Source organism: Juglans regia, chromosome 1, assembly GCF_001411555.2.
Source record: "Juglans regia cultivar Chandler chromosome 1, Walnut 2.0, whole genome shotgun sequence".
Taxonomy (NCBI): Eukaryota; Viridiplantae; Streptophyta; class Magnoliopsida; order Fagales; family Juglandaceae; genus Juglans; species Juglans regia.
In genome coordinates, this window is record NC_049901.1 from 38,244,861 (window position 1) to 38,264,715 (window position 19,855).

Below are 19,855 nucleotides of genomic sequence, written 5' to 3' on the forward strand. Positions count from 1 at the left end.
GTATATGTAAATAATTTAAATCTTGTTGTGACTCTAAAAGAGCTTATATAAACTACAACTTATTAAAAAAAAAATGACTTTGAAATGAAAGACTTTGGTAAGGGTGTAAATAAAAAACCGGAAAAATAGTTGAACCGAACCAAATCGGATCAAATCAGTGAGTTTAGTCCAGTTTGTAGGTAGTCCAATGCGGTACTAATTTTCCTAGTTTTAAAATCGGTTTAAACCAAACCGAACAACTATATATATTTATAATTTTTTTTATATATTATATATATTATAAGTTATATTGGTAATTAGTATAACATGAAATTCTAATCTTATTATTTAATTCTATTACTTATGACATATCAATATATATATATCAATGATAAATATATTTTTGGCATAATAAATTATAATATATATTTATTCTTTTTATAAATAATTTTTTACAAATTTGACCATATATATTCTTAAAACAAATCTAAAACTTATATAGACTATAGTTAAATTCAATACTATAATAGTATGTGTTAATTATTATAAAATAATATATTTATACTATAATATAAATAGACTAATAGTTTAGTTTATAGAAATATCATATTATTATTAATATAGATAATCCATAAAACTGGAAAAACGGACTAAAATTAAAAGTTTCGGTTTCGGTAGTAAATTGGTCTGGTATCAGTTTTTAAATTTTCAAAAACAGTGTATACTGCTTCGATTTTAAAAAGTGTAAAAAATCGGACCAAACTGAACTAGTTGTACCCGTAGACTTTAGAAAAAGGCATTTGTATGGTCTACAAATTGAACATTTTTCAAATAAAATTTTTGTCCATCAATCAATATATACTGAAAAAAATTTCATACTAATGCTAGCAAGCCGAACCGGATGCATCAAAACCATTGAGCCAAATCTCTAACCCAAAAACCAATGTTGTTGTAATCGCAAACGATTAAGTTTTGTTTGGTTATACAATTTAAATGATATGAAATAAAATGAGATATTTTGTTGAAATTTAAATAAAATGTTATTAGAATATAAATTTTTAATATTATTTTTATTTTAAGATTTAAAAAAATTAAATTATTTATTATATATTTTTTAAAATTTTAAAAAATTTATAATTTGAGATTAGATGAGATAACTTATAATTTGTAGAAGCAAACCAACCCTAAACAACGCGACCTCTGTGAAATTTCGGATTCCTTCGAACTCAACTCCACTCTCTAATGGACGACGACGAGACCCGACCGCCAACGCGTCTGGATCCCGAGGCGGATGATACGACGATCCAGGATGATCCCTCCTCCACCGTCCTCGACCTCACCAGCTTCCAGCTCCACGATCTCGATTCGGTCGAGTTGCCCCCGAGTCTAACCGAATTGGACCTGACGTCGAATCGCTTGTCGAACTTGGACCCTCGAATTGGTCAGCTCTCCAACCTCAAAAAGCTTTCTCTCCGTCAAAACCTCATCGATGACAACGCCGTCGAGCCGATCTCTCGCTGGGACGCCTTGTCGGGTCTTGAGGTATTCAATCTCTTTCCTCGCTGCTGTTTTCTTTTTAATGCTTTAATTGGGCGCTTGGTCGTGTTTCTGTTATTTCTTTGGCAGTCTTTAGGGTTTCCGTAAAATGTCTGAAAATAAATACGGTTTTTACTTCTATTTCCGGTTTTGAGACTTCATTGAGTTGTTAGGGTTAGGCCATTTGTGTGATTTTCTTGGTGCTCTGTTTGGGTTCTTAGAAGATTTTTACATATATAAGAATAAGTTTAAAGCATCGAAGCCCAAAATTCCTTAAATGTAAAATTTGAAAGGCGTATATGCGGTGTATGAGCCATTGGACGGCTCAGATGGTTCATTTTTGTTATCAGGCTGATATTAGTTATACTTCCTCTACTTCCTTTATCTCATTCTTGTAAGGTTTAGTTTGTTTCTAGAATGACGTAGAGCCAGTTATTTACTTATTTATTAATATGCAGGAGTTGGTGCTCAGGGATAATAAGCTGACGAAAATTCCTGATGCCAGCATATTCAGGAAGCTTTTTGTTTTTGATGTTTCTTTCAATGAAATTACGTCGTTACATGGACTTTCCAAGGTGTCCAACACGCTCAAGGAACTCTATGTGTCCAAAAACGAGGTTACTAAAATAGAGGAGATTGACCAATTCTATGATCTGCAAATTCTTGAACTTGGATCTAACAGATTGCGGGTTAGCTCTCTACTTTGGTAAAGTTTTCTGATGCGAAACTAGAAATGAGTTTATTTTGATAATTTACAAATTTATAAGAGTGTATACTATGCATAATTGGTTATCATTTTTCTATTGCACACCCTTTAGAGTGGGTCTATGCGAAAATGAGAGGTATTGCATTGGATGGAACAACAAGTTTTATAGTTGTCTTTATTGGGCTATTGGATCATGCCTTAATTAATGACTTGCTACTTCAGGTAATGGAGAATTTGCAGAACTTAACAAATTTACAGGAGTTGTGGCTGGGGCGAAATCGTATCAAATCAGTAAACCTATGTGGGCTGAAATTCATCAAGAAAATTAGCTTGCAAAGCAATCGTTTAACTTCTATGAAAGGATTCGAGGTATGTCATTTTGGCTATTGTGAGACAGTCTATATTTGTGATTCTGAAGGCATTGAGTTGCATAAAAGAGTCCACTGAGCGTGTTGTTTCGTTGATTGTCTCTGTAAGGACTGCATCGGTCTAGAAGAACTCTACTTGAGCCATAATGGTATTGCTAAAATGGAAGGCCTGTCATCTTTAGTAAACCTCCGAGTTTTGGATGTATCATCAAATAAGCTAACGTCAGTGAATGACATTCAAAACCTGCTGCAGTATGTATTTTATTCCCTTCCCAGTCCTTTGTTATACTGTCTTGTCTTTGGTTGTTGATTTTACCACTTGAACGGATCTGTTTACAGGTTAGAAGATCTATGGCTTAATGACAACCAAATAGATTCACTTGAAGACCTCACTGAGGCTGTTTCTGGTTCAAGAGAGAAGCTCACCACTATCTACTTAGAAAACAATCCTTGTGTATGGCCATTAACTTCTTGGAGATCCCAATTTTTTAAAAGCTTCACTATTGCATTCTGCCTGTTTGCTTAGACTTCTTTTCTGACTGGTGATAGATGTTCTTTTTATAAGTCTGACTGGTGATATATGTTAACTCTCATGTTATTTCTTTGTGGTTCTGCTGACCTTCTCCTGGTCCTTGAGTGGCTGAAAATCAATCATCTCACTAATGATTACATGTTTGAACTTAAAGCTCCCTTTAGAGTGCAATGGTGGTGCTTGGAGAAGCAAAAGGGCAAACAAAAACAAACAAATGAGAATTCCTTTTTCTGTATATTATTCTTTAGAAAGCACCATACTGGACTTTTTTCTGCCCTTAAAAAAATCATGGGATGTCAAAATTATGACTAGGAAAGCATATGAATGTATCTTACTAATTGCAATGTTATTTGTACTGCTAAGTTCAATTACAATCTATTGTCAACTTTGTGTTTTGTTTTTCGCTCATGCATGTTGCGAGGTTTTTAGAAGGTTGTAAGATGTTCTGATCATGCCTTGTCCACAATTTTCTTGAATTATGAGGGAGTTCTTCACATCATACATCATTTCCAAATATTAAAGATATTGGATGGTCGATCTTTCCTTGTGCTCATATTCCCATTTAAGAGGTGCATGTTTTTAGTCTCTGATAAGCAATCTAAAATGAAAAGAATCTTTCTGCCTCTATTTGTCTGTCGGTTGTAGTGCAAGTAAGTATTAAGGGGAAAGAACTGAACTAAACAACTCTAAATTTAGTTGTTACCTCATCTGCTTTCATTGCATAGATGAGACACTAATTTCAAGGAAGTACACATAAAGCATGCACACAAGGTGATCACATTCTCTTGTGTTTCTAGTTAACTGATACAGACTAATGATCCTTGTTTGACAAGTGCAAAAAATCTTGTTTTATTATACTGTGGAACAGATTCTTGGTTCTGCTTTTCCGCCTTTTGCATGTGATATATGGATATACCTCTTTCCATAGTTTGAAATTATTTAAGCTTATTTTCACTTCAACTTTGGGTTAATGTATTTGATATTACTTCAAGACTTCTATATCTGATCCTCTTGCTTTTAATTCAGGCAAAGTCTCCAAATTATTCGGCTACTCTGAGACAAATCTTCCCAAACATCGAACAAATTGATTGCAATGTATTTGCTTAAAAATGTGGCTACTGATTCTCTCAGGAGCATTACAGGAAGCCCATCCAGATGTGACAAACCTCTGAGTTATTGCCTATTTATGCGTATGCCTGTTGTCATAATTGAATGTTGCTGCCTTCAACTTAATAGACCGAGTGTTGACGTGCCAGGCCTGTAGGCAAATGTTGGTCCCAGAGGTCGCTTAAAAACGCATGGTAGTGGTTTTGGAAGAACTTTCTTGATAGAAATTAGAAGGAACTATATAACGATCAACTGGGGGATAGGGGATATTGAAGACTCGTGCTTGCTCGTTGGTTGGGGCATTTAAGATACTCGTTAACAATTTTCTTGAGACCTCACCTTTGCCCCATTTTGATTTTCTGGCTGACATTTGAAGTAAATGTTGTATCCTTATGGTAATTTAAGAACTTTTACTTAAAATGATGGAATGCTTTGAATTCATAAGAGAGAGTGATTCGCATTAGCAATTCTCTGAATTCAAATAGACGTACTTGGATTGCCGGATTGCCCTGAATTCAAAGCAATCCCACCAGTGGACTGTTCCAGCAACTACCTACATGGCGACCTTGTTCTTGGTCTTAGGGCCAAGAAACCATGTCCGTTTCGGTTCAATTTTTGACATTCTTAAGAATCGAAATGGTATAGATCGATTTTAAAAATTTAAAAATTGATACCGGATCAATTAACCAATGGAAGTTTCGTTTCGGTTTCGGTTCGATTTTTGACATTCTTAAGAATCGAAATGGTATAGATCGATTTTAAAAATTTAAAAATTGATACCGGATCAATTAACCAATGGAAGTTTCGTTTCGGTTTTGGTTTCGGTTCGATTCAATCCAGTTTTTCTAGTTTTACGAATAAACAAAATTTTAGCAAGTGGTTGATCCATTTTATAATTTTTGGCTAAAATGTTATAAAATTAACATTTATATATTATATCAAAATTTAAATGTTATATTAAAATTTAGAAGATTAATTTTATGTTATATTAAATTTTATGTAAGTTTTATGTTATAAGATTAATAGATAATATTACAATTTCATATTATATTAATTAATAATTACATATAATATATAGAATATAATATAAAAAAATCATATATAAATAAAAAGTCATAAAAAATATTTTATATATAATATAAAATATATATATATATATATATATATATCTTCCGGTCCAGTTCGAATCGATGCTCTAAATATTAAAATTGGAATTGCAACGGTTTCTGACCAGTTTTGATTATTAGGAACTGGAAGGAATGAACACACCTTGCTTTTATTCTCTCCTTCTAGCTTTCGCTTCTTTTGGAAAGCATCTATCTAAATTGACTCATTACGCAACACTGACCCTTAACTCATTCATTTAGAAGTTTTATGGGAAAATGATTTTAACTAAAATTAAAATACCGCAGGAAATGGTGGAGAACCAAACAAATGCCAACAAACAGATGTCTACAATTGCATAAAACAGAAAACGAAGTTTGAAGTGAAATCGAACACAAATACCAATATACAAATATTTCAATGCATTAAATGGAAATGAAATCAAACAATTCTGGGACTGAATAACACTAGGATGCCCTCTAAAAACTACCCATGATGGAATATATAACGCTAACTCTCAACAAAGGACGCATCTAGTCTCGACTCTCATTCAAAATAGTGTTTGGGAACTATAAGACGTTCTTATGAACACGGAATGAAAAACACCATTTCTTATAAATTTTTAAGACGGGCATACGTAGCACAGCAACAACTGAAAAATAAAAATGCAAGTTAAGAAAGGAAATTGGTACAGCCCATTTAGCAAGCAGAAATACATGTTCTTAACACAAACCACTTCAAACCTCTAGGATTTGTTTTGGCAACTATAAGGTGATTGAGAAGCAAGGGTAACATCAAGGACTCGTAGGAGTCCAACCAAGAAAAAGAGACAACAAAGAGAGGCAAAAAGAGCTCATTAACGCCCTCTTTCAAACCCGATTCGAGTTCTACTGGAACCTCCTTCATACCCATCTCGCATTGAGGAACCAGCGCTTGCTTTCATTGTTCCTGCAGTGCCAACTTTGTCGAGAGCTTTCTTACCCTTCTTCACCTCTGTCAAGAACTGATCCAGTCCGAACGGATCAGCCTCTTCAGCCACCTTCTCAAACTCAAGTGGGCCGTCTCTTGTACCGGCCTTTTCAGCTGCTCCTGTAAAGCCCTTGTCAGGTTTGAAGCGATCAGTCTTCATGATATTCTCCAACTGCTCATCTGCACCTCCATACATCTCAGCATCGGCATCTTTCTTTGGCCTGTATAGGGTTGACAGTGTTGGTTGAGCAGTAAACAAACCCTTATCATACACATTGTATTGATCATCTGTGGCAAATCCAGAGTCCATTCCTTTTTCCTGGTTGAACAGCCTCTGGTCATACATAACTTCCCCTCCTCTTCCTGCTCCAGTAGAAGCCATACCAAGAGCAACCTTCTCACTGATATCACGGTCTCTATCTCTGGTAATCTTGCTCTTCTTTCCCATTGCAGCATCCTTGGCTTCCAACCTTCTTTCCCTCTCCCTCTCTCGGCGTCGCTCCTCACGAATTTTCTCACGACGCAGCCGTTCTTCCCTTTCATCCTTAGTCTCCTTCGGGAAATCCCTCTCTTTGTCCCTTGTGTGCTCATAATCAATTCTCGAATCAGAACCATCCATGGCACTCTTCTCAGAAGGGATTGGAATGGCTGCTGGGGGTGCCACACCGGTTCTCTCAGAACGTGCTTTTTGAGCAAGTGCTCTCAGCTCCTGTTCTTTTCTTTCCTTCTCCTTCATCATCATCTCCTTCTGAACCTTTGATCTCATGGCTACAGCTTCTCGAGCCTTCTGCTCTGCAACATAAAGCGCCTCTGAAAGCTTTGCAAAATTATCATTGATCTGAACATCTTGAAGGCCTCTACCATCAGCTGCAAGTCGCTTATCAAGAGGAATTGTATAACCTTTCGGGTTCTTCCAATTTGAAATACAAGGTGGGATCTTCCAATCTTGTTGATCCTTCACAGTCACGGGGCGAGGAGGAGAATGCATCACTGGCACAGGTGGTGACCCAGAAGCCTTTGGGACACGCTTATGCTTGAACTTAGGAGGCTCAAGCGGATCCACAGGCATCGACATCATACTGATTATCCTCTCCTTAGCCCCAGAGTTGAAGGCTGCAGATTGCTGTGATGGCTTATACTTGATAAACTTTGTTTCAGAAGACTGTTTTGGTACATTTTTTGGCTGGGCCGCACTCAATCTCACATTCACAATCTTTTCAAGCGCAGCTTTTGTCTCTTGTGTTGTCTCCTCAATTTCTTTCTCAATCTCCTCATCAACTTCTTGCTCTTCACTGTCGTTTTTCAGAACCTTAGGGATAAGATCTTTATGCTGGGAGTAAACAATCTTCTTTGCATTCTCATTCTGCCTGACAATTGCATCATAGGCAACATTGCCATGGGCATCAACAGTAACAGGAAGAATCTTGGATCCAGGCTTTGATGATCTGTTCCTACCCATGTCAAGAGGGTACTGAGCTAAGTGAATCTCCGGAAATGCTCCCCCATCCCCAAAATCCTCGACTCTTCGAGGAACAAAACCTGCACGCTTCAAGTAAGGAGGCACGGGATTTTGCTTGATAACAGAGGACTTTTCAGCCTCCGAGGAAGTGAATCTCTGCTTAAACCATGGATCATTTGAGTGATCATAATATGAAGCTGTGGTTGATTTCACAGGCGGAAGAAGCTCCTTCAAAGCCGCCATGATAATCTGCTACCCAAAACCTAATAGAGCTTCAAACCCAATAAACTGCAGATAGACCTCAAAAACAATAGAAAATTAATTTAGGAACAGATGCAATTGGATAGAAAAACTTAATAAAGAGATCAAGAAGTAACAATTTCTAATCAGAAAAATATATAATCTAAAGACCATAAAATTACTATTTATGAAACAATCAAATTAACTTTCACAGATAACATGTCACGCCCCAAACCCAGAGGGTTAGGGGAGTGATTTCCTGCCACTTAAGTCAAATCCCAACAATCAAAGTATAGACCCCAAATAATATAGGAAAAACCTCAACATGTAAAACTAATTTATTCCAAATAATATGTTCATCCAAAAGAGACGAATTGAACTCCTCCAATTTATAAAAATAAGAAAACCCTACAAAATCTCAACAAATTCATCATCATCTCGATTATCATTCAAAAGAAAATAACCGAGACGGAAGAGAGTACTTTACCCAATCTTGGAGCGGTGGTCGGTCGGATTCGAGATCGAGGCGGCGCTGCGTAGAGATGTTCGAGAAGATCTGTGACATTGAAAAACAAGGTCAAATCCGAGTTTGTGTCGGTGAGGAAACACACGGCGGGAGAGAGAAAACCGGACGAAGTGAGAGAGAGATACAGACAAGAGAGAGAAAGAGAGAGGCGGACGGAGTGACTTACCGACGTCGACGACAGCGCAGTGAGGCGTTCGACGGGAAAAAGAAAATCGCAAAGGAGAGGGGAAGGATGTCGGGCTGGGGATACAAAAGGGGAAAAAAATCCTTTGTCAAAAAAGGTGCGCTGCATTCTTTTGTTTTTCGTTTTTTTGCTTTTGGTTTAATCGGTGGGCTGGGTTAGGGCCTTGGGCCGGGTATTACGTAAAATCAAATAGCTACATTGACATTATCAAATGGCAATGAAATCAAACCTACTAAAAAAAATTCATTTCCATCACTACGGTCAATAAAAATAAATTTGTAAATTTATCTAATTTTATATTATAAATTTATTTTTATAAAATTTTTTATAATTAAAATTTTTTTATTTAATTAAATTTTTTATAAAAAACAAGTACATATTAGGCGAATCTTGACTAGCAAAGGAAAATAATGAGTACAAGCAGGATCAAAGCAGAAACCAACGAAACTCCAACGTAAAAAATCAAGGATAGATAATCCCGTGAGATGGCAATGGTAGGCCATTATTAAGTCTAAATTTTGATTAAAATTTGAGATTTTGATTAAAGTCAAAATTTTTGAAGAGATTAATCGACATTATACTAGCTATTTCAAAGTCAATATAATAATATAATATTATATATATTTTTATTTTATAAATACACTTTATATATTAATTAATAATTTAATTTCAACTATCCAAACAAATTATTTAACATGATAAAAAAATGAAGAAGAAATAAAGAGAAAGGGAAGGAAAGGAAAGACGAGACGTGGGAGTGAGTGAGAAAAGTGAAAATATTTTTTAATAAAATATTATTTTGATCGATGAACAATAACTCACTAAATATAGCTTTAATTTTTCATTTACTATATAGCTGGTAACATTACTTGAAATGATTTGATTAATTCAATATAAATAATTTTAAAAAAATTTAGTCAAAATTTAGATTTCATTGAAAACAACAAACCTTGATACAAAGGAAGTCGTAAGCTCGACCTCCCTATTCGAATTAGGAATCGTGGGATAGCGCAAGTGTCGAAGAAAACAAGTGCAGTAAATGAGGCTGCTATACACTTTAAAGGAAGAGGCGGTTCTGGATAAGATGGGCCACAAAGCCTAACCAGTGGTGGACTGGGCTCCAAGCCTGCCACGTCGGTTGGGACCGGTCCTTGTTCTTCAAAATATAAAACAGAAACTGAAGAAATTAAACAAAAATAAAAAAATAAAAAACACTCTCTATAATTTATAGCCTAAATTAAAAAAATACGGTCAATTAAAAGTATTAAACAAAAACTTAATAAACTCAGATTAAGAAAAAATAAATAAATTTATATAAAAAAACTTTGTTATTAAAAAAAATACATGATTGGCTCGCGTGCGTCAAGATTCATTACTTTTGACCCTATGGTTAACAGTTTTTTAAGTGTATTTCTTTCTAATTTGTTTTTTTAAATTCTAATTGATTATTTAAAATTACAATAGCTTATATATATATTTTTATCTATTTCTTATATATTTTTTTCTTATTTCTTAAGTTTTTCAAATATCTTTTACTAATGTGACATGTCTAAGGATATACTTCTTGATTTTGAAAACTCGACTCTGCATTTGGGATGGGTGTTTATATGGAATTGGCTATGAAGTGACACTCCAATAATTTTCATTGATGAAATAGTGAAATTAAATGACCACTTTAATCTATAACTAAATGTATATAGATCATTAGATATTACGTTGTTGAAATGATTTTTTGTTTTTAAAAATTTTTATTTATAAGTCTTAACACTTAATAAAATATTTATATAATATTTTTTAAATTTGAATTATTATTTTCTTTTAAATTTAAAATTTATAAATCAAATATTAGAATTTAAAGTCTCGTTTGTTTCTAAGAAATTTCTCAACTCATTTCATCTCATTTAATTATTATAATTTTATTAAATTTTCATACAAAATAAAATAAATAATTTAATTTTTTTAAATTTTTAAATAAAAATTATATTAAAGAATTATATTTTAATAATAATTTACTCAATTTTTTAAGTTTAATCATAACTCATCTTATCTTATTTGGATAACAAAAGTATTGAATAATTATTTTTTTATTTTTATTTTTATCTAGAAACCAAATTCTATAAAAGGTCATCATTTAGACTTGTCCAATACAGTCACGCCACGTCGTAAACCACGCGTCCACAGCCAATGACGAAGCATGTCCGAACAGCCAATAGCGTTTCGCCACGAGCAACGAAAGAGGATATACTTGTCATTTCAGGACATATATGAGACCCATCATTGTCATTTTCAGAAATCAACTCCCTTCTTCAAAGTCTTCACTCTCGCTCGTCCACCCACGACCTACAAAAAAACCCACTCTCACACCTGCAGACACAAACTCTCTCTCGCACCTACTCAGAGCTCGATTAGGCCGTCAATGGCGGCCTTGGAGACCTCCAAGGAAACAATCTTAAGATACGCTTTTGGCAATGTCCTCTCCTTCTTCATCCTCGTCCTGATCGGTGTTCTCGCTTTCTCGATTCGACTGTTCTCTGTAAGCTCTCTGATCTTCAAGTTTCCTCACTTTTATTCTAGATCCAATCGTCTCAGAGTATTTCCTTTTATAATTTTTCCGTTCGGCGGCTGCGACAAAGAAGGCAAAGGATGTTTGAAGTTAATTTCCCGTCCGTCACACATAATTTATGTTGAATACTACTCATCAAACTCGAATATCGAATAATTTAACCACGAGTCTTATTTTCTTAAAAAAATCTTTATGCCGTTTAGGGATTGATTGCATATAACGTAGCAAATCCCAAAAGTTGCTGGAATAAGGTCTGACAAATGGAAAATTAGAATATTGAATTTGCATTTCCTTCATATCCTTATATTTTCTCAGCGGCCGGACGAGAACAATTGTGTTCCCGTAGGATTCGTTTTTATGCTCATAGCTACTGCTCTGTTTGATAATTTGCAGGTTATAAAGTACGAAAGTGTTATTCACGAGTTTGATCCTTATTTCAATTATCGAGTCACTCAGGTTTGTTTTTTCTTGTAGAGAAAGCTTTACTTGTTTTATCGGCATCAATTTTCTTGATTTGCACTTTGGTGTTGATTAGGGTGAATGTTTTGGAGTCGCTGTTTGATTACTTGAAAAATCACTGTTATGTTGAACTTAATTTTCTAAATCACAGTGCCCATATGTTAAAATTTCATGAAATTGTCATAATGCAAATGCATGTAGATGATATTCTTCTCAATCATATCCTTTACTTCTATATAAAAAAAATCCATGAAGATGATAACGGCCTTGTTTTTTGGTTTCAGTACTTGACAAAGAATGGGATATATGATTTTTGGAACTGGTTTGACGATCGAACCTGGTAATTTCTTTTTTAATCTTTTTTCCTTTTAGCCAGGTTTCTTATGTAAAATTCCTAAACTGGATTTTTTGTTTAATTATTTGCCTCTAGGTATCCTCTCGGTCGTGTTATTGGAGGAACTGTTTACCCCGGACTGACATTGACTGCAGGCACCATATGGTGGTGGGTATTTCAGAGTTCGTAGTAAAAAGTTAAATGCAGTTGATTTTCTCATTCTGTTTTGTTTCTGGATTTGGCATACCACTATGCTTGTCTCGATATGGTTTCCCCATGCTAACAGTATTTGAAGTACTAGGTATTGACCAGTCCTATGTTGCTAATATTTTTGAGATTTTATTCTGTGATGGCAGGCTTTTGAGTTCTTTAAACATTCCTCTGTCTGTGGAAACTGTTTGTGTATTTACTGCACCTATATTCTCTGCCTTTGCCTCATGGGCTACATACCTTCTGACTAAGGTGCGTATTATGACTGGAACTGTGCCGTTAGAATCTTGAGTTTATCCTCTGTTTTAATTATGATCTTAATTTTGTCTTCATAGGAAGTTAAGGGTGCTGGTGCTGGACTGACGGCGGCTGCTCTTCTGGCCATGGTAAATTATGCAGCGGGTATTCATAACTCTGCAATTTCTTTCTTTATAGTTGGGTTTTTTAGAACAAGTACAGAACCAAAATTAAGTCATTGCTTCTGCATTGTTGTACATATTTTTTACATGTGATCCTTTTATCATGTTTCTTTTGTGATGTATCTGTCTTTCTGTTGAGTCTAAATCTGCATTTCTCTACTCTTTCTCTTTAGATATTCTGATCCTATTCTCAGGGTCCTGTGGTTGGGATAGATTTTTGGAAAAAGCTTACCATTGAAAAGTAAAGAAAAAGATTTATCAACAATGATGATTTGGCTTCAAGAGTGTATTCTGTTTAACTAATATCTAAGCTCACATGACACCTTTTTTCTTTTTCTTGTTTTTTTTTTTTTTGGTGGGTGGGGGGAGGGATTTATGAACGTACTTGAACTATGCTCTTGCTCCCTATCTCTGAGATTTTAGAATTGTTTTATAAACATTAATCTTGTTGCGTGGTGTCACATTTTTTTTCAATGCATCATTTTTATAAGTAAACAAGCTCATAATGCTTACTGTTCTCTTTTGTATTTTCATTTTCAGGTTCCATCATATATATCTCGATCTGTGGCTGGCAGCTATGACAATGAAGCCGTAGCTATATTTGCTTTGATATTCACCTTTTACCTTTATATAAAGGTTTGGTTTCGTTAAATTCCAGTAGAGTTTTTCCTATTTATGCAGTGTTGTATTTACTTCTAAAACTGATGTAGTTTTCTAATATAATTCTACCATTCTGGTTTGTTTTTAAAAAAACAAAATGTTAGTTTATGAAACAATTACATGTAGTTTGCTGGCAAACTTTTTCTGATTGATGTATTATTGGATTTCTACTTGAATCATCATTTTATCTGTGTAATCGTTGTCTGACAACAATATGTTTTTGCAGACACTGAATACAGGATCCCTCTTCTATGCCACATTAAATGCCATATCATACTTTTACATGGTAACCTTTGCGTGCTAATGCAGTTTAAGATCTTGTCTATGTTCACTTTGTTTATATTTTTTTCTTTTGCAAAAATTCTTTCAGGTTTGCTCTTGGGGAGGGTACACCTTTATCATTAACCTTATTCCGATGCATGTTCTTCTGTGCATTGTAACTGGTCGCTACTCTTCTCGACTGTACATTGCATATGCTCCTCTTGTAAGTATCTATTGCATTCATACAACATGTCTTGTATATGAGCACAAAATGAATGGGCACTATATACGGAGATTGAAGAATGCATGCTAACATTGATCAGAGATTAGTCTCTGGTTCATAACTGTCTCCAAACTAATAATACCACTCTTAGGGCAGGTTTGGGGGATGAGATGAGAATTTTGTATTTTGTTTTAGTGTTTAAAATATTATGTTTTAGTATTATTATTGTATTGGGATTTGAAAAAGTTGAATTGGGATTTGAAAAAGTTGAATTATTATATTTTGTATGAGGATTTAAAAAAAGTGTAATGATGAGATGAGATGAGATGAGAATTTTGTGTCTCATCCCACCCCCCAAACCTGCCCTTAAAGGTCACATTTATTGCGATTTCCTTCACTCAAAATAGAGGTTGTCACTGAATTCTCTCGGTTCTCATCAAAACTATGTCTCTTCCAATGCAGGTTGTCTTGGGAACTTTGCTAGCTTCCTTAGTGCCTGTTGTTGGATTTAATGCAGTGATGACATCAGAACATTTTGCATCATTCTTGGTGAGTTGTCTTTTGTCTTTTTCTCCACTGATAATCGACTCTGATTTTTGTCTTGGGTCAAAGTTATTATGGATTCAAAGATGAGTTGAGATGGTTTTAGATGAGTTGAATAAAATATTGTTAGAATATTAATTTTTAATATTATTATTGTTTTGAGATTTGAAAATGTTGAATTGTTTATTATATTTTGTGTGAGAATTTGAAAAAATTGTAATGATGAGATGAGATGAGTTTCCAATCCAAACCGGGGCAAAGTTATTATAGTGTTATTTTACATCTTGATTTTCCATTTCTAAGTGCTCTTGCCTGCCATATCTATTGGCTCTTGCTAGAAAACTGTAAGCTGTGTTGACTTTAGCAGGCACGATTGAGAGTACATAACTGGACCATGCTACTCTTATGGGTTATAATCTCATGACTAATTACTTCATGATGGTGTTTCTTTGGAGGCCAACAGAATTTTCAAACATGGTCTTACAAGCGTGGAAAAGATTTATGGGGCAATGGAAAGGGGCATGAAGTCAGAACTGTTTGAAATATATCACTTGGGGACATAACTTAGGATAAATTGATTTGACGCTATCCACTGTTCTTTTCATTTTGTTCAGTTTGCCACAGGATTTGTTCTCTTACACTTGACCTTGTACATTTTATGCCATGTAGCTTTTATTTCTTTCACATCTTGATTTCTTCTTGTTAATTTCACTACAGGTTTTCATTATTATCCATGTGGTGGCACTTGTGTATTACATCAAAGGGATTCTTTCCCCAAAGATGTTCAAAGTTGCTGTTACCTTTGTTGTCTCTATTGGCCTGTAAGCTTTCACCATTCAATTTCTCCACTATATTAATGATATGACTGAACAAAAACCTGATTACTTTTTTATCATTATTTTTTCTGCAGGGTGGTGTGTGGTGCTGCGCTAGCTGTACTTATAGCATTGGTGGCTTCAAGTCCGACAAAGGGATGGAGTGGACGAAGTTTGAGTCTGCTTGATCCGTAAGCATCTAGTTCACTTCATATGCCTTATTTATTTAGCTACTTAAGTCTTCTGTAATGATAATATGGCAACAGAAGTCATAATTATGGTCAAGTGCAACCTGTTTCGTAATTGACCACCCTCTTGAGTTGGCACTGTTTGTTTTCATGAGTAGGCTTTGTCTGGCCTTGAGTTACAAAGTCTAGAGCCTTCCTCCCACCGCCCCTTCGCTCCAAAAAAATTGCCCTCCACTCACTTTGAGATATACAAAAATGGCTTGGGCTGTTTGTCATTCTATTGGTTTTCTCATATTATCGGAATAATTTTTGTTGTGCTGTTGACCCTTCTAGTTATATGTTAGCATGCAACATTATTTATTTTCAATTTATTTTTGCTGTATCTTGACAGAACATATGCAAGCAAGTACATACCTATTATTGCTAGTGTTAGTGAGCATCAGCCTCCGACTTGGCCTTCTTATTTTATGGACATCAATGTCCTGGCATTCTTGGTTCCTGCTGGAATTATAGTAAGTTTTGAACTGCAACAAATGTTTGCTCTGTTATGTATACTTGTGACATCTTAACATGCTCTGTTTACTTTGGTAGGCATGCTTCTTGCCACTGTCTGATGCAAGCTCCTTTGTGATCCTTTATATTGTCACATCTGTTTATTTCTCTGGAGTCATGGTGAGCCGGTTTTGGGGATATCATGTGTCTTTTTGACTTTCTTCTTTCTAGTCTCATATATCTATGTCTATGTCTGTTATCATTGTTTTGGCTAATATTACAGGTGCGGCTTATGCTTGTACTTGCTCCAGCAGCATGCATCATGTCTGGGATTGCTCTTTCAGCAGCTTTTGATGTTTTTACACGGTCAATCAAATTTCAGTTGCCTGGAGCAACTGAAAATTTCGAACGTGATGTAAGCTTGTTTTCTATGCACAGTACTGTGCACATGCATTCTTCTGTCCCCACTTAGTAAGTGTAATCAGGAATAAACTTCATCTTCTTTCTTTGACCATTAAGGCAGGAGAAACTAGTTCCAATAGTGTTGTAGCACAGAATGATGTGGCCAAGACTGAAAAGAATGAAGATGCAGTGAAGGAGCGACCCTCGAAAAAGAATAGGAAGAAGGAGAAGGAGAATGTGGAAAAGCCTTCCGTTAAGTCCCAAATTAAGAAGAAGCTACTGATTTTACCTTTGGAAGCATCTATCATTGCTATTTTCTTGCTTGTGTTGCTGGGCGCTTTCTATGTGGTATTGGAATCGTTTTCTTTCTCCATCTATAAGAATATTTCTGTGAAGCATATATATTATTCCATGTCCAACTTTTAGTTCAATTGATATGTACTTGTGAAACAATTTGATCCATATCAGTTTAACTTTGAAAATTTGCAATTATATTCAACCTGTTTTTATGCTGAATAATTCTGAAGTTTTTTACCTTTCTGACCTGATGCTTATCCTAAAAGTACATGATATATTGTACTTGAATTTCCCTTGGATTTAAATACTAACATCCATATGCTGCTTTCCTCCTTTGTACTCCCTTTTCTCCTTCCATAAGGTGTATTTCTTGATGAACAAAGGCCTCCAATTTTGAGTTATCTTTCTTTTTGAAGGTTCACTGTGTCTGGGCTGCGGCAGAAGCTTATTCAGCTCCATCAATCGTTCTGACATCTCATTCACATGATGGTCTTCATGTTTTTGATGATTTTCGAGAGGCTTATGCATGGTTGAGCCACAATACTGAGGTGGATGATAAAGTGAGTGTTGTGTCATGTATTTTCCTTTATTATACCACAATTTTGTTCTATTCTACATCTTTTTCTTTGTTGTCATGAATCTGAAGTCTAGCAAACTTTTCTTTAGTTTCTTTCTGGTATCATCATCTGAAGTTGCAGTGGTATCATGAACTTGTTTATAATTTAAGCCTTCATAATCGTACTAAATCTGTTACTGCTCAGGTTGCGAAAAAAAAAAATTTATGTTTTGTCTTGATTACAATTATTTTCACCAATGGGCTTACTCAAAGTACTTGTAGATTGCTTTTTCTGGCCATAAAGAAAGTTTCTTGTAGAATGAGTTGGATAAAACTACGATAGATATAATTGCTGGGGTGAGAATATTGGGGTAACATATTACTTTTATCTACATTAATGTCTTTGGTTCTGATGATTTCCACAGCTTCATTCATTATTTCTGTTCTTCAGGATAGTTGAATGTTAATTGCTTATCAATGTCAGGATTATAACTACTAACATAAAAAAATGTCAGTAGAGTGTAATTGCTTAGAGCCAACTGAGAGCTTCCATGAATTTGAGTTCTATGTTTATTTTACTATGTTTGTGAGATATCTATAAAATTGAGACCTATGTTGATGTATGTGGATATTGTGCCTTCTATTAAATTTGTTCACTAATGTGACCAAATGAAGTTATTTAGTACACTGATTCCTAGCTGAAATTTTCAGGTTGCATCTTGGTGGGACTATGGTTACCAAACTACTGCTATGGCTAATCGTACTGTCATTGTTGACAACAATACATGGAACAACACACATATTGCAACTGTTGGTACTGCAATGTCTTCTCCTGAAAAGGCAGCGTGGGAAATTTTTAACTCTTTAGATGTAAAATATGTTCTTGTTGTCTTTGGAGGTATATTTCTGTCTTTGATGCTTGAGATTATTATTTTTCTATTGGCACTGAGTGTCCAGGACAAAGATGCTTGAGATTATTTTAATAATGAGAGAATTTTATTCTGAAGTTCTATTTCTTATTAGGTCTTGTTGGCTACCCCAGTGATGATATCAATAAGTTCCTGTGGATGGTCCGTATAGGAGGCGGTGTATTCCCTCATATCAAGGAACCTGATTACCTTGTGAGTTATCACAAACAATTGCTAGCCAAAACAGTCATCACTAACAAAATGGGATTTATAATTCTTTTGGCAAAGAAACTGGATGATACGTTAGTTTAGTGATAAATTCGATTTTCCTTGTATTTAACTATGTTCCTTTTATGTTTGTATATAGAGAGATGGTCAGTATCGCATCGATTCTCAGGCCACTCCAACTATGCTAAATTGCCTCATGTACAAACTCTCATATTACAGGTAAATTGTGTTGTAAAGTTGGAGGTTTAAATGTGGAGGTTGTATTTGTCTTGAATGTTTGGATGTTGAATTTTCTCTTTATTACCCGTCAAAAAAATTTTGCCTCTTTACTACAGGTTTGTGGAGACAGATGGTAAAGCCTTTGATAGGGTACGGCGTACAGAAATTGGGAAGAAATATTTCAAACTTACCCATTTTGAAGAGGTCAGTTGATCTTAACATCTGGTTTTTAGAAGTGTTACGGGATATCAGAAATATGTTCGGAAATGGCTACATTGTGACTTCAAAAAACATTGCTAGGGATAGTTTCTAAAAGTTATTAGAACTCCTTGCTAAATGTGGGCATTGAAATGCAGCTGTTAATTGATGCAAACATTAAACAGTTCCAGTGTGCTTTTTTCCCTTAACCTTTGTATTTTAATGCGGTTAGATTTTGTGATATTTGCATTGATTTCCTTTCCAAAATGTTATCCTACGCGAGCAAATTATCCTCATTACAATAGATACTGTAAGCAAGTCTTCATTCTCATTTTGTCAGAAGAGAATGTATGAGCTTTGCCGATCTAATGCAACTAGGCAAATTTATTAAAAGTCTTTATGTGAAGTGCATATGCTTTGTCTGATTGGACTTTTGTGGCATTTGATCAATTTAGGTGTTTACGACTCATCATTGGATGGTTCGCATATACAAACTGAAACCTCTGAAGAACAGGATACGGGGAAGGGCCAAGAAATCAAAATCGGTACTTAATTATTTATACTTCTTTATGTATCCGGAGATTTGAACCAGTGTCATCAACATAACCGCTTTTATATATTCTGGGTCTTCACAGAAAGCAAGCTCGACGACTAGCACCAAAAGAATTGGGATGAAAAAGAAGAATCCTTGGCACTAATGTCATAATGTCCCCCCCGCCCCCGCCCCCCTGCCGAATTCAGTGACTCTAGTTGATCCATGAAAGTGTACTAGAGAGCCATTTTGGAGGACTGCGCTGGCATAGTTAGTCATGTTTTCTTACACAAATGCGAAATGATCGGTCCAATATTTGCAGCCTCGAAAGATTTTGTACTTTTCTAGTCTTTAACACTTGGCCAGGGCTGAACACATTTGGGTAGTTGTTTGGGATTGGCTTCAAGTTCTACATTCACTGTGAATGTACTTCTCTGGCCCATTAGAGAACACTTCCTTTTTTGCCATGTGATTTTTTTTTTAAATTTTATTTCTTGCGGTAAATGCCCGTGGCATTGCCAACTTGAGATTATTCTGTTTCTGTTTACTTAACATGCCTAGGAAAATTCACTGGATTCGCTGCATTTTTGGCCTCCCGTAGCACAATGATGAAATCTCACAGAAATGGGACAAAAAAA

The 19,855-nt window shown here is 35.1% G+C and overlaps 3 protein-coding genes across 4 annotated transcripts; 2 read left to right on the forward strand and 1 right to left on the reverse strand.

Moving 5' to 3' along the window:
• The first annotated feature begins 1,145 nt into the window (after nt 1-1,145).
• LOC108986592 (protein phosphatase 1 regulatory inhibitor subunit PPP1R7 homolog) lies at nt 1,146-4,695 on the forward strand. The gene is made up of 6 exons (XM_018959259.1): nt 1,146-1,521; nt 1,974-2,204; nt 2,444-2,590; nt 2,699-2,841; nt 2,929-3,043; nt 4,148-4,695. The coding sequence occupies exons 1-6, from the start codon at nt 1,222-1,224 to the stop codon at nt 4,226-4,228; spliced, it is 1,017 nt and encodes a 338-aa protein (XP_018814804.1). The 5' UTR covers nt 1,146-1,221; the 3' UTR covers nt 4,229-4,695.
• Nucleotides 4,696-5,928: 1,233 nt separating this feature from the next.
• On the reverse strand, nt 5,929-8,818 carry LOC108986594 (SNW/SKI-interacting protein A-like). The gene is made up of 3 exons (XM_018959268.2): nt 8,693-8,818; nt 8,488-8,556; nt 5,929-8,048 (listed from the first exon to the last, which is right to left on the reverse strand). The coding sequence occupies exon 3, from the start codon at nt 8,001-8,003 to the stop codon at nt 6,189-6,191; it is 1,815 nt and encodes a 604-aa protein (XP_018814813.1). The 5' UTR covers nt 8,004-8,048; nt 8,488-8,556; nt 8,693-8,818; the 3' UTR covers nt 5,929-6,188.
• Nucleotides 8,819-11,011: 2,193 nt separating this feature from the next.
• LOC108986604 (dolichyl-diphosphooligosaccharide--protein glycosyltransferase subunit STT3A) lies at nt 11,012-19,800 on the forward strand. Of its 2 annotated transcripts, XM_018959280.2 has the most exons (23): nt 11,012-11,243; nt 11,667-11,729; nt 12,017-12,072; nt 12,163-12,234; nt 12,423-12,528; nt 12,612-12,662; nt 13,236-13,331; nt 13,582-13,641; nt 13,726-13,839; nt 14,302-14,388; nt 15,100-15,203; nt 15,293-15,388; nt 15,777-15,897; nt 15,977-16,057; nt 16,161-16,292; nt 16,397-16,627; nt 16,993-17,136; nt 17,844-18,030; nt 18,156-18,253; nt 18,408-18,487; nt 18,604-18,691; nt 19,141-19,230; nt 19,321-19,800. In XM_018959280.2, exons 1-23 carry the CDS (start codon nt 11,127-11,129, stop codon nt 19,381-19,383), a joined length of 2,337 nt encoding a protein of 778 aa, XP_018814825.1. In that variant the 5' UTR covers nt 11,012-11,126; the 3' UTR covers nt 19,384-19,800. The 2 variants fall into 2 exon arrangements, with proteins under 2 accessions (XP_018814825.1, XP_035548075.1); XM_035692182.1 differs by lacking the exons at nt 11,012-11,243; nt 11,667-11,729; nt 12,017-12,072; nt 12,163-12,234; nt 12,423-12,528 and having other exon boundaries at nt 12,634-12,678.
• The last annotated feature ends 55 nt before the right edge of the window (nt 19,801-19,855 follow it).